This window comes from Xenopus tropicalis, chromosome 7 (assembly GCF_000004195.4).
Source record: "Xenopus tropicalis strain Nigerian chromosome 7, UCB_Xtro_10.0, whole genome shotgun sequence".
Classification (NCBI taxonomy): Eukaryota; Metazoa; Chordata; class Amphibia; order Anura; family Pipidae; genus Xenopus; species Xenopus tropicalis.
The window spans coordinates 78,088,795-78,103,495 of record NC_030683.2 but is presented as its reverse complement, the minus strand read 5'-3'; the positions used below and the strand labels follow the sequence as shown (position 1 = coordinate 78,103,495).

At 37.9% G+C, this 14,701-nt stretch overlaps 1 protein-coding gene across 1 annotated transcript in view; it reads right to left on the bottom strand.

Annotated features, from left to right (window-relative positions):
- Positions 1 to 391: 391 nt before the first annotated feature.
- Positions 392 to 14,701, bottom strand: part of sorl1 (sortilin-related receptor, L(DLR class) A repeats containing) — an 88,842-nt gene continuing 74,532 nt past the window's right edge. The window contains exons 42-48 of the mRNA XM_031906643.1: positions 14,467 to 14,586; positions 12,285 to 12,449; positions 11,510 to 11,684; positions 10,600 to 10,706; positions 10,107 to 10,293; positions 8,560 to 8,772; positions 392 to 3,577 (exon numbers count right to left, since the gene is read on the bottom strand). Coding sequence (XP_031762503.1) covers positions 3,513 to 3,577; positions 8,560 to 8,772; positions 10,107 to 10,293; positions 10,600 to 10,706; positions 11,510 to 11,684; positions 12,285 to 12,449; positions 14,467 to 14,586 — 1,032 coding nt within the window. The 3' untranslated portion in view covers positions 392 to 3,512. The remainder of the gene's footprint in view (positions 3,578 to 8,559; positions 8,773 to 10,106; positions 10,294 to 10,599; positions 10,707 to 11,509; positions 11,685 to 12,284; positions 12,450 to 14,466; positions 14,587 to 14,701) is intronic.

Genomic DNA, 14,701 nt, shown 5'->3' with positions numbered 1-14,701 from the left:
TTAATATATCTGTCTCAGAAATAGTTTGTTTTTCTTATTGTTTTTAACATATTAAAAAAAAGTGTATTCCCCCAACCAAGCATTTATGTGCTATTTGGCATCAGTGTATTACAGACTGGAGTCAGCATATATTTATAAAGCTGTGTAATAAATGTATAGAGTGTAACATTCTGGTGTAAAAAGAATTTTAGGTGAAAAAAAACCTATTTGAAAAACCTGTATATTTACACCAGTTTTAACACAAGAATTTATTTTCTGTATGAAATTGTTCCATCAACTATAAAGAATTATATGGGAGGTGTAAAATAGAGAAAATCATTGTTTAACTTTGCAATAGATTCAGAAACGGTGTCTGACAATGTTAAATCATAATTAAGGAGAACAACACAGCTTTATAAATACAACTTTTATTTTACATCACTTTTTACACCATTTTTGCCGTTAAACATTTTACACACCTCTATAAACATAATCATAGGACTCACATCATGAAGGAGTTATTTACAGCAGGAAAAAGGAGAACTCTGAAATTTGTACAAAATTAAATATAAAAAAAATTACAGAAAAAATATTTGTGAAACAGATTTATTAAACATCAACAACAGTTCTGTTGCTTTGCTTTTTAATGAGTTCCCCGAAAAAAACCCCAAAAGATGCAATATAAGAGCCAGTATTCACTGAATATGTTCAATTAAAACCCAACATGTCTACAATAATTATTAAACAGAGCTGAAAGAATCATCAAAACACCATAAAGTGTCAAGTAAGCAGCAGCTAGCTATAGCAGCATAAAAGTCAATTACTTTACAATTTTAAACATGAAGATCTTACCGTCTCTAGACATATGCATAATTTTCTCAAAACGGGCATGAGAGAAAACACCAGTTTTAGTAGCCCTCTCTATATCATGCATGGGGTGGGATCGGAGAAGGGGCTACTACAATGAACTGTAGCCGATTTTGCAAGGAAATTAGACATAGTACATGTACAGTAGTAAGTAAATCTAATGGAAAAGTAAGGTTTTCCACAAAAGAATTGGAAAAATATATACCCGGGTACCTGGCACCATAAATGTAACAGTATAATTTTACACAGTTTAAATTGAATCCAAGTCTATAAACATCCACTGCTCCCTCATTGCCATGCTATACTACCAAGCCTTTATTATGAAATCACAGTGTGAAATAGAACAAGTTAGGACAAGTTACACAACAGTTACTTCATGTCCTGTATAATAGTGAGTGAAAAAATAGTATCTCTATATTCAACAGTCATCACTATGAGTTGTGAATAGATTCTTTAAATGTCATAAAAATATAAACAAGATCACAGGCAATATTTATAGCAAAATTATTTGCCAAGATAGATTTAGAAATAAAACTAGCATTTTGTATTTTTGCTGAAGTTAAAATTACATATAGAAAATTCTCCAATGTCATTCATATTCAAGGATTGTTGAAAGAAACAAAACATCATCACACATGGATGGTGATTTATAAATAAATTCAGCCTCCAATTTGAAAAGAGAAGTTAGTGGTATTTTAAGCCATTAGAACATAATATAATTCTAATATTGTAAGCTAATGAAAAGATTTACAATGCTAAACACTTAATTTTCTTTATTTGGTTTTACAAATCATCTTCTATGGAACAGATTTATCAAAGCTTGAATTTGGAATCCTGCAGGGTTTGCCGAAGGATTAATGTCAATTTGTATTTTTAGGGAATTTAATTTTAATTATAACAGATCAATCAAATTGGCTTATTGAATCTGAACAATTTAATATGCCATTTTGGTCTGTTAAATCAGAATTAATATTTTCCTTTTTCCATAGCCTTTAGGGACTTATCAACTCAGATGTGAAATCCCATAGTAGGCTATGGGCAATGTTGTTTTTATCTGTTAATCAAATAAACAATGGATGTTCTTCTAAGTTACTGACCTAAGATTCAGAAGGATCCATTCTAAATCAATGTTATTGGTTTAGTTTGATAAATTCCCAAATCCATTTTTATGATGGTCAGGAAAGTGTCAGTGAATATAAGCAGTTAAAAAAAATCTGAACTACATTTTGGCAGGCTATTGGTTGCCTAAAACTAAAAAAAAATACAATTAAGGCAGCTAGTGTTTCAACTGAAGGCAAACTTGTCATTAATCCAGACAATGTGTCAGATACTTAACAACAAAATAAATACATTCTCTACTGTGTGATAAAGTAAAGTACCAGGAAAGCAGGAAAACATTTTTTAAACTCTATAAAAGGAAACGAGTAAAAGTAACAGCAAACAAGACAATGGCAAGCTATTGAAATGACCTGAAACTGACCAACGAATGAATAATCAGACAGTGCAAAAAACAAGGATTAAGTTCAAAAGTAACTTGTATTAAATCCCTAGAAACATATTATTCGGCATGTATTTTTTCCTTCATGTGTATTCAAAGCTAAGGAAAAAATGTAAAATAAATAACAGCCACAAGAGTGTGGCCTCTTATTATATTCTGGTATTTTTTCTCTGAAATTGAAAGACACGTATAACACAACTGGTCAAACATGTCTTAAGAAGCGTGGGTTACAAATTACATCAGTACTGCGTTATGAAATCTAAAGCAATGACACTATGAAATGAAATGAGAGTTATGGCACACACAGCAGCAATTATCACTTAAAAACTCGGACCTCTGCATGTTTGGGAGATATTTGGCTGCATAAGTCAAACTAAGACAAAACACTGCCTTAGAGGGAAAAATCATAATCAAATAAACCTCCCCTGCATCCTGAAGATGATGATGCCATGAAGCCAGTGACCCTTGCTTACACTGCTGCAATCAGGAGGGACCAAAAAAATGATTCCTAAGCGAGTGGATGACATATGAAAACATAGCAAGGGTAGGGAAAATCCTATAGTAGTTTTAAAATGTGCACAAAAAACTGCACTGATGAAATTTTTTAAAAGGGGAAGATTAAATAAAATAAAAAAATGTGATATCAACCCTTTAAGAGATTACACACTCTATTCTTGTTGATAAAAAAATTATATATTTTGGAAAATGTATTTTATAGATAGACTAGCCCTCCTAAAAAAATAGTGGCAAGAACTGCATATGCAATTTCCTTTCTGTTTATAAAATTAATATGGGAATTATGTGTACGTATTGCCAGATTGCAGACATAACTGTTATTCTGGTTGCATAATTAAGAAGGGGTCAGTTGACACTCCAAGTAAATTAAGGGCTCCATATGCAAAAATTGTTACATGAATAAAAAAAAAAAAAAAAAAAAACACAGGTGAAGGCTTTAAAATGTAATCAAAGTACCGAGTGCTGTTACAATTTGGTAAATAAACATTCATATTTTTGCATTTCACAGTTGAGTACTACAAAGTTGTGGGCCCTTATAAAAATAACATTGCAACTCAAAGTGCATTTTAAAATATAATAAAAAAACAAAAATTCACAAATATTCTAAAATAAAATATTTACATCATTTGGCTTTTGAAATAAAAAAACAGTTTCAAGCTATGACCATTGGAACGTCATCAGAAAACCCAGTTATCATTGGTGCGTCGTCATCATCACCTAAAAACAAACAAACAAAAAAAATGAACACAGAGCGCAACAACAAAATGCAGGTACGCTACTTAATAATGTATTGTCTGTGGTGTGACTGAAGCACATATAAAATGGGCTACATGGCCCAAGAATCATGGTTTTATATATAACTCAAGCCACAATAGCTAAAAATTTTAGCTACAAATAATAAACACCAATTTGTAATAGTTGAAGTTTGGCCACTTTAATCGGTCAGTAAAGAGGCATCTATACCTCAGCAAGGCATATTATTATTATTATATATAGCGCCATCAATTTACGCAGCGCTTTACATAATAGAGGGGTAGAAAAGACAGAACAGTTAACATGTACATATAAACAATTAACAAAAATGGCTTGCAGTTACATTGGATGAGGATCGGAGACACTAGGGGGAGGGCCCTGCTCGCAAGAGCTTACATTCTAAAAGGGAGGGCTGAGACATAAGGTCAGGGTAACTAGGATGGCATTAGAGTTCATGTAGGTGTGTAAAGTGACAGTAAGTGCGGAGTGAGCGGTGAAAACCAGTGGTTAGTGAATTTTTTGGGGGGGGGGGTTAGGTTATAGGCTTGAGTGAAAAGGTGAGTTTTAAGAGACCTGTTTAAAGGCTTGGAGAGTCTGGCAGTGCCTAATGGGACGGGGAAGAGCGTTCGAGAGGACGGGTGCAGCACGTGAGAAGTCGTGGATGCGAGAGTGAGAAGAGGTGATGAGTGAGGAGCAGAGAAAGAGGTCATGTGTAGAGCGAAGGTTATGTCTTGGGGTTTACTTTGGAATTAGGGTGGTTAAATAGAGGTGTGGCACCAGTGAGCACTTTGAAGGTGAGTACAAGATTCTTAAACTGAATCCTGTACATGACAGGTAGCCAGGGCAAGGATTGGCAGAGAGGGGGGGCACTTGTGGAGCGGGAGGAGAGGTGTATGAGCCTGGCAGCACTGTTCATGATGGATTGGAGTGGGGTCAGTTTAGACAGGGGAAGCCCACATAGTAGTGAGTTGCAGTAGTCTAAGTGAGATATGACAAGGGCGTGGATGAGAATTTTGGCAGTCTCATAAGAGAGGAAAGGTTGAATGCCTGCGATGTTTTTGAGGTGGAAACGACAGGATTTAGAGAGAATGTAAATTCTAAACAGCAAGCTTGTGGAACTGGGGTTATATTAATATTTTCCACGCAATCAGTGATGTCAGGCAGGGAAACTGAGTTGGAGGGTGGGAAGATAACCAGCTCAGTTTTGTCCGTGTTGATTTTTGGGTGGTGAGAGGACATGAATTGCAGTTAGACAGTTAGAGACACGAGCTAGGAGTGAGGGCAGGTCTGGGGAAGAGAGGTAGATTTGGGTATCGTCTGCATATAAATGTTAGTGAAATCTAAAGGAGCTGATTAGCTGACCAGACCAGTGGTGTAGATTGAAAATAGAAGGGGTCCAAGAACAGAGCCTTGAGGTACCCCAACTAAGAGCGGCTGAGCAGTGGACGTGGAGGCCGAACGGTTGGAAAGATAGGAGGAGATCCAAGATAGAGCCTTATCTTGAATCCCCAGTGAGGATAGAATATGGAGCAAGAGAGAATGATCGACAGTGTCAAAAGCTGCAGAAAGGTCAAGCAGGATTAAGAGAGAGTAGTGGCCCTTTGCTTTGGCAGCGAGTAAGTCATTCACTACTTTAGTGAGGGCAGTTTCTGTAGAGTGGTGGGATGGAAGCCAGACTGAATTGAGTCGAGTAGGGAGTTAGATGTTAGATAGTGTGAGAGTTTGTTATTTTTAAGTATGGGCTTGATGATTGCTTGTTTGAATGAGTGTGGGAATATGCCAGTAGAGAGAGAGAGAGAGAGAGGTGAGAGTTGGATTGAATATAGGTGAAAAAGGAGGAATGAGATGACAAGGAATAGGATCAAGAGAGCCGGTGGTAAGGTGAGCTTTAGACAGGAGAAGGGAGACAGTCTCCTCGTTAAGCGCGGGAAAAAATGCAAGAAAAAGTAGCAGCTGAGGGAATGTTTGATGCAATGAGTGTGATGTCCTTAGGGTTCCGATTTATTTCCATGCAGATTTTTTGAATTTTATCTATGAAATAACTAGCAAAGCTCTGGATGGATGGATGTAAAAGGGAGTTGAAAGTGTTGAACAGTTGTTTGGGGTTGCAAGATTGTGTGGATATGAGAGTGGCGAAGTAGGACTGCTTTGCAGAGGACAAAGCATCCCTGTAGTTGTAAAATACATTTTTGTAGTGGTCGAAATTAGTCCTGGAGTTGTTTTCTCTCCAGCGGCATTCAAGCCTGCGGGACTGCCTTTGGAGTTGTTTTGTGTGCTTAGTGTGCCAGGGTTGTCTGTTGGTGCATGGAGAGGGGAGCAAAGTTGTCCAAGACAGTGGTGATTGTGTGGGTGTAGAAAAATGCAGCAGGTTCAGGGTCAGTGAATGAAGAGATAGAGGAGAGCACAGGCTGTAGAGTTGATGAAAAGTGTTGACGATCAATGAGATGAAGGTTCTTTCGTCTGGCGGTAGGATTTAGAGGAGGAAAAGTGGTGTGCAATAGAGAGAGTGTGAGGTTAGTTAGAGGGCAGAGGTGAGAAAAGATGAGGTCAAGGGTACGGCTGTCCTGATGGGTGGGTTCTGAGATCCGTTGTATGAGCCCATAGGAGGAGGTAAGATTAAGGAGCTTGGAGGTAGGTGACCTTTTGGTGGGGATATTGAAGTCACCCATAATTATAGCAGGGATGTCAGAGGAGAGGAAGGATTGGAGCCAGGCTGAAAAATCATCTAGAAACTTAGAAGTAGGTCCTGGAGGGCGGTAGATCATTACAACCTGTAAAGCAAATGGGGAGTAGATCCTAAATGCAAGGCCAAGGGATGGTATTTGAGCAATGGGCTGGAATGAGCAATGCTCAGACAGTAAAATACCGACCTCACCTCCATGTCTATTCGAGCTCTGTGGGTGTGGCTGAGCTGAAGGCCACCAAAGGACAGAGCTGCAGGGGTAACTCTGTCAGTGGGGCTTATCCATGTTTTAGTGATGTCTAGAAACTGGAAGCCTCTGGATATGAAGAGGTCATGCACGGCAGGTAGTTTGTTGCAAACTGAGAGTGCATTCCATAGGGCACATGGTATTGGTGCAGGAGTGGCTGGAATGATTGGGATGTTGATGAGGTTGTCAATGTTATGGCCCTTTTGGAGGTGTACAGAGTGAGAATTTGAAGGAGAGCGGGAATTGGGGGAAGGGTGGGTGTAGGAGCAGAGTTTGGGTGGGGGGCCCAGATTTGGAGAGATATCCCCTGCTGCCAGGAGGCAAGTGTAAGGGAGGGGAGAAGCAAGCGGGATTTTAATGCTCTGGGCTTGTGTTTGGTAGCGTGGGGTGAAGGAGTGAGAGATCTCAGAATTGAGAGCAGTTCGTGAGATCAGAGAGAGGAAGGGGGAAGAAGTGAAGGTGCAATCTGAACAGTGTCTGGGCAATGAAAGTAGTAAATGAGTTTTTAGCCCTGAGAAGAAAAAAGGTTGACAACTGGAGTGATAATAAACTGAGCATGTTTAAGGTGCATAGGAGGATAAAGGTTTAAAGCAATAGGAGGTAGGTGTGAGGCTTTTTCAGTGGTGTTCAGAAGCTATGAAAAGCATACAAGTCTGAGTTTACATGTATCAAGTACAAATATAAAGGATGTTTGATATATGCAGGATGTTAACAAAGAAGGTTACCTGAATAAAGTAAACATACAAGATAGTAATTGTACATTTAGGCTGTAGGAAGTAAAGTTTATTTTCACTTCTGTGCACTTTTCAAAGAGATCCATAGCAGCTGAGGATGTAAAGTCCCAGATGGAGCATGTTCATTGCTGCTCCAACTGCTGTCTAACTCTGTCCAACTTTTACAGTATACTTAAACTTACTATACTTTAAGTTGCTATACTGGCGAGCTGCAACTTCCCAGCCGTGCTGCTCCCTAGAGTGATCCCAAGGAAATAGTTCTAAGAGGAAGGCCCAACTGGTTGGACATCAAATACACCGTGATTCCCACCTAGTGCCTGTTATCAGAGAATGAATTGCCCTTACACAGAGCCAGGAAATGTGATTAGACTAGGGGTATGATAAGGAATGTCACGGATCAAAGCCAAGCAGTAAATATAGATATAGGAAACTTACATTTAAAGCAACAGCAGTGCATGAGGGTGCAAAATCAGGAAAGTGGATGGCAGGAAACATACATTTAAAGCAATAGCATACAGTCTTTGCCCTTTTGTGGATATGATACACTGCCACATGATTGTGTAGAAGTACCCTGTACTACTACTCTGAAATTGAGCTGCTCTCTGTTTGGTCCTTGCATGGTAGATATTTGGATTACCAAAGCACAGATAACCCCAGTGAACAATGGTCTTGTGTTCGTGTGAACTTTTAATTCAATTATCTGCCTTGCAAGGATTGAACATGAAGTAGCTTCAATTTCTAGCTAGAGAAATAACAAAAACCATAGGGGTTTTTTTTAGATTGAAACAGTAGGCAAAAAGGATACACAGTTTAACACAAGCCCTATACACTGAACTTGTTTTGAAAAGGGGGTATACTTCCCCCTTCAGTGAGTGTAAAGACATGTAAAACTGTCGCAACGTGCCTTAGATTCACTTTAAGGATAGGCACACAAGGAGCATTTTTTTGTCCACAGGAAACTGCCATGTTCAAACAATTTGAAACATGTATTTGTGAGAAATATCTTATTTTGCATTTTTGTACATTTAGAGAATTCCACAGGCACAGACTGATCATATCAAATTAAATTGCCTTTCACTGCTCAACATGTGCTGCTTAGGGTGTTTTCCCTTTACAACCACACATTGGTAGAATCTGCAAGTCCTGCTCTTCTTTGTAATATGCTACCTCATGAAGTTTTAGGTCTGGGGTACTTGCACCCAGACCAAAACTATTCAGATCTGACTTACACAATGCACAATATTATAGCGATCATTAAAGAAGTTTCAAGATGTTTACTTACCAATATCATCCCCTGATGAAAAGATGGCAGCTCCCAGACGTGAGCTGTAGTGACTATTTGCAAAGGCTGTAAAGCTATTCTGAAGCCTTCTGTGACGCATGTACAATATGACAAACCCAAAGCCAGTTGCTACCAACAACAGGAACAAAATGGGAACAACTATTGCTGCCACGTCTGTGGATTGCACACTTTTAGAGTATAATGGATCCACTCCTTGCACAAAAAAAAAAAAAAAATGAAAGTTAGATCGTAGAACATAGCCTGTTAGGAGAATTTGTTTGGAACATAAATGCGTACTGAATAAATAAATATATTTTAGTTCTTTCAACATACATTGAAATGACCCTCAGCATTGCTCTCCGGGTGCTTTAAAGGATAACTAAAGCTTAACTAAATAAATAGATCAGAAATGTTATACATTATGATTTGGGCTTTTGTACCAGCCCAAGGCAACAACAGCCCTTTTAGCAGTGAATATCTGCTCCCCATCTTCTTTTTTGCGAATTCCCTGCACATACTCTGTGCTGCTGTCACTTTACTTAGAGACCCACTCACAATATACTGTGTATATAGAATATAAATCTTGAAATATATGGCTCGTTAGTAATTAATTCAGATTAGTCGCAGACATTTCTAATAGAATCCAAGATGGGTAGCTCCTTTGACAACTGTGAAGGTCTGGACCATTACTGTTATAGAGATGCTGAACTTTAGGCTATTGTTCAGTATATAAAATATAGCATTTTAGCCATATTCATTTTTAGGGTTTAGTTCTCCTTTGCGCCCCACAATCATGAGGAAACACTGCACTTCTACACATGAACCACAACATAAATAGCTACAATGTGAGGGGGCTACAAATTAATTAACTCTAAGAATTCTATGAATTTCTGTTGCCTAAGTTAAATATGCTAACCCAGGGGTCCTCAAACTACGGCCACCCGCAGTTATTTACCCGGCCCCTGCTGCCTCCTCCATAGCTAGTACCTGCGTTGGCGTTCTCCTCTGCCCCAGCACATCACTTGTAACCCACTTCCCGCTGGCTCTCAGGTAGGAAAGTAGTATTTATTTGCGAGTGGGTGGGGGGCCCTTCCGAAGATTTTTTTTGTGGCTTGGCCCAGATGTGAGTATTTAGGGGCCACTGCCAGTGATAGGCCAGGAAAAAAGCTATATAGTTTTTTTCCAAACTATAGTCCAGCCCCCCAACAGTCTGAGGGACCATGAACTGGCTCCCTGTTTAAAAAGTTTGAGGACCCCTGTGCTAACCTGTCCATTGCAAATGCCCTTGTTGAAGAGCCGCTCTACTTTTTCTTTTTTTTGTTTTTTTATTCTACTCCAGACTAAAATTTTTAGAACTGTGACAACATATTCAATGTGGCTTCATGCTATATCTGAAAAGACATTTCTCTTTTATCAGAACTGTTGTAAACACAAAACAATAAAAACTTCCTAATGAATTCTAAGCTACTTTCCAATATACATTCATTTCAAATATTAAATGGTTCAATGAGAAGCCTATATGGGGTTGCAGAAGACAAAGAACTTACCTAGTTCATCATACAGGACAACTGCTGGATCGCCACATATTTGCCCACTGTATAAACACCTGGCTTGAACTATAAATGTATAATTGTGGCCCATCTTCAAGTTTGAAATTTTGAAGAAATTTTCAGTTGTATTTCCAAGAAAGGTGGTTATATTATATGTTGTGTCAACCATGTGAATCTCATAACCCTTTAATTGAAAGATAACAAGAATCAGCACTAATAGGATCTTCAGTTACTAAACCTATCCAAGAAAATGTCTGTCTACAGCAATGAGCTTCAAGATTAAACATTACAGCCAATCACAACCTAATAGGCACATTATTGGGAAGTTGAAGTGTAAGCTCCACTGGGGCATGGGTAGGGCAGTAATTACCATACAGGAACTCAAAAGCTTGTGCCTAGGCCTAAAGCTTTGGGGTGAGGGTGGAATAAAAAAAAAAAACTTCACCACTACCAGAAGACAGGCTGATAGACAGATATTAAGAATACGCACCCTATCCTCACTGAACTTCTTTTCCTTAAGTGCCAGACTCTTCCAAAAAAGCAGTATGTGGTCACTTTCACTGATGAGCTTTAATGCCTCTGGTGCAGATAATGGTACTATAAAAAAAAACCAAACAAACACTTTTTGTAGTATACACAGTTCTTTCAGTTCTTTCTTGAATTGTAATGTTATGCCATCAGTAATGTTGAGTAATGTATAAAACAGCAGCAGTAAATATTCACAACCTCCTGGTTTTGTTTTCCTCGTCATCGAAGCAATACAGAATGCTACAATTTAGTCCTGGTACCTCAAGCCACCATTATCTGCAACTCCCAGCAGTCCTCAATTTGAAAACTGTTCTGGAACCCTGGGAGTTGCAGCTAGTTCCCTAAGAGATAAACAATTTTATTATCATGCATACTGTATAAAGTCAATGTTTAAAATAACATACTCGGGTTTAGTGTTACAAATCATAAATAGCACAAATTGGGTTTGCAAAAGGAGTATTTACAGATAATTCTTTGGTACAGGTATAGGACCCATTATCCAGAATGCTCGGGACCAAGGGCATTCTGGATAAGGGGTCTTTCTGTAATTTGGATCTCCATACCTTAAGTCTACTAAAAAAATTAATAAAACGTTAATTAAAGCCAATAGGATTGTTTTGCATCCAATAAGGATTATGTATATCTTAGTTGGGATCAATTACAAGGTATCGTTTTATTTTTACATAGAAAAAGGAAATCAGTTCTAAAATTCTGAATTATTTGATTAAAATGGAGTCTATGGGAGACGGGCTTTCCGTAATTCGGAGCTTTCTGGATAACGGGTTTTCCGGATAAGGGGTCCGATACCTGTATATGTCTTATACATATTTTTGTTTGCATTTTATATCACATGACCATTAGTGTTATATTACCTGTGCTGACTTTTATTGTTGATTCTTTGCTCATGTTACGTAGCTGGACAGTCACGCTGTATTTTCCACCAGGCTCCAGGTTTCCTATTCTGTACTCTATTGTACTGTTCTGTGTATTAACCTTGTAGCTGATTTCAGTTTTTCGTATTAAATCCTTTACTGCCACAGCATAGGCCTAAAAACAAACATGAGGAGCAAAAGATTTAATTTTCCATACATAAGAGAAGAATGATCTCGATAGCAACTAATAGATGTTACATCAGTTGGGAAGACTGACAAAAACACAGTTAAAACACCAATGTAATTCACAATATGCAGCAAAGGTTTCTATTCAGGTTAAGTGTCAATAAGTGATATCCATGAAATGAGGACTCACTTGGAAGTGTTTTCTCATTTTTGTTGTCTCAGTATTAAAAACTAGTGGTCCTGATCACCCTGAAATCGCTTCCCCCACCAGAGGTGCAGACTAATAAAGCCAATAGTTTAAAATAAATAAATAAAAAGCCCAATATAGGTGATAGGTGCCATTTAATAACACATGCCTTTCTGATGTCAGCTGTTAAACTGGGAATAGATAGCATGGAGACCATGGACATTACTAGTGAGCAATTGTTTAGGGATATCTGGGGTGAAGAGCTGTAAGCAGCTGACATACCAGCACATGTCAATGGATGTCTTGGGAAACCAAGTTGATTAGAACTAAACAAGAAGATTAGCAGCAGTCACATTTTACCAACTCTAGTATACAGAAGAAACTTGAAGTAAGCTAACTTACCATTTTGACATCGGGTGAGTCATAAGGAGATTCCCACTTGATGTCAGCAAAAGTTTTGTCAGTCTGAATTACATGAAGGTGGCGAGGTGGCAATCGGTTATCGGGAATCATTTTAACTACTGCAAAATCTGAAGGTGGGCCTTGATAAGGAGAAATGACTCGCACCTTTAAAAACATAAGTGAATATCTAAACAAAATAATTTCTAGTAAATGCAATTTAAATGGATTAATTAATGCATGTGTGTTTACTGCCCCTTTAATTCATATAAGCACACTCTTACTCAACAGAATACATAGAGCAGTGATCCCCAACCAGTGGCTACTTAGCAACATGTTGCTCATCAACCCCTTGAATGTTGCTCTCAGTGCTCCCAAACCAGGTAGTTATTTTTGAATTCCTGACTTGGTGGCAAGTTTTGGTTGAATAAAAACAAGACTTACCAACCAAATAAAGCCCCCTGTAAGCTGTGCATAGAGACTACCTAATAGCCAATCTTAGCCCTTATTTGGCACCTCCATGAACTTTTATGATGCTTGTGTTGCTTCCCAAGTCTTTTTACATTTGACTGTAGCTCACAAATAAGAAAGGTTGGAAGCTACCAATCCACAGTATTCAAAGTGTCAGGAACATGATCTTTCTTATAAACGTACAGTGAAACAGGGCACTTCTGGGCCCTCTACGTACCTGGGTCAGCCTATACTCACTGGGTCTATAAACACATGGAATCATAACCAACAAGCACAGGCAGACTGACACAAATGCAACTGTTTTTACAGTAATTGGCGACAATGAGAAAAAGCCGCATCACAGGATTCTTACACAAAAATATAGTTTAATCAATTCTTTAAAAGGATCACCACAAAAACGAGGCCAAAAACCTGAAGCATTTTCGGTGCATGCACCCATATTCATAGGCTAATCTGTTTCAGAAAAAATTTATCTCCAAAAACATGGGAATGCGATGGAAGCTTCCTTCGCACCCTCCTATGCCAACCTATATATGGGTTGGTGGGAGGAGTCCTGTGTCTTTGGCGATATTAATCCCTATTGAAAGCACATAGTGTGGTATAAGCACAAGCACATAAGCAATGATTTTATTTTTATTTGGAAGGGCCCACTAGAAACCTGCCAGGATTTTTTGAGGTATTTCAACAGCAATAGTCCCAACCTCAGTTTACAATGTCACATCATGACACTAGATTTACATTTTTACACATACAGGCAAAATAAATACAAAATTATATCCAAAGAACAATACTAAGAAAGACAATAGAAATATTTACTTTGTAACAAAATTCAGTAAGGTATCATCAGATTAAAAACAAAATTATCTAGGTTACCTGCCTATTTTATACAATGATCCAATATTATAAAATATCTTAAAGGATCATTCTATTAGATATGTCCCCAAAAAGGCACCAACCCTTGAATCAATGTTATGGAAATTGTAAAGCCTAAAGGGTTATCTATTTAGTAAAATGTACACACTGCAAAATACAATATGTTGGAAAGACAGTCCATAAGATCAAAGACATGATAAGGGAGCACATATTGCCAATAGATAAAAAGGATTTACTGGCGGCAGTGGGGAAATATTTCACTAATTGATCAAATAATGATAGTAATAACCTCAGTGTTTAAATTATTGAACAAGTTTGGGTATCCCTTAGAAAAGGTGATATTGTGAATATCCGTGAAAAATACCTGGGTCTCTAATACCAGATGGGACATTACTTATCATGTGTAGATTATTGGTATTACAGTTTATAATAGGAGTTGCAAGAATCTTAACTACTGCTGTAATAAATGGTTACCATGTTAAAATTCTTTTTAACAATAGGCAAAGGCTTAATATGTTAATTACCAATATTTGATTTAGGAAGGACATACAAACCTATTTCTGACATATACAATTTCAAAAAGATATACAAGTTTATTTTTCTGAAAAGTTACCTCTGTTCACATGCGTCTAACTAATGTGTTAATAATAAACTTTGTACCTGCATAATGATCAGTTATTGATGGTTTTAACAAGCCAGCACCCAGCATGTAGAGCAGTGGAACCAACAAGGGTGAGGAACAGCCAGTGTGGCAACCTTCTTGTTCTTATTAGCTGTTTTTACCGTAAGTATAATTATCATATGATAGGTCACAACTTAAAGTCAAAAGAAACGATCTTACCAAAAATAAGTACTGTTCATCTCTGTTGACAATAACTGTGGCATTGTGGAGAGTCGTGGTGACATTCTTTGGATTTCTGTACAGATCTAAAAATGATGTTGCATAGAAAATTCCGTAGGTCTGCAAAAGAAAATAACACTTAACTCAACCTAGATCATACACACACGTGCGGGCAAGCACACTTCTATATAGCCCCATCGCCTAATAGTTGAAGCTTTAAATGACCACAACAACC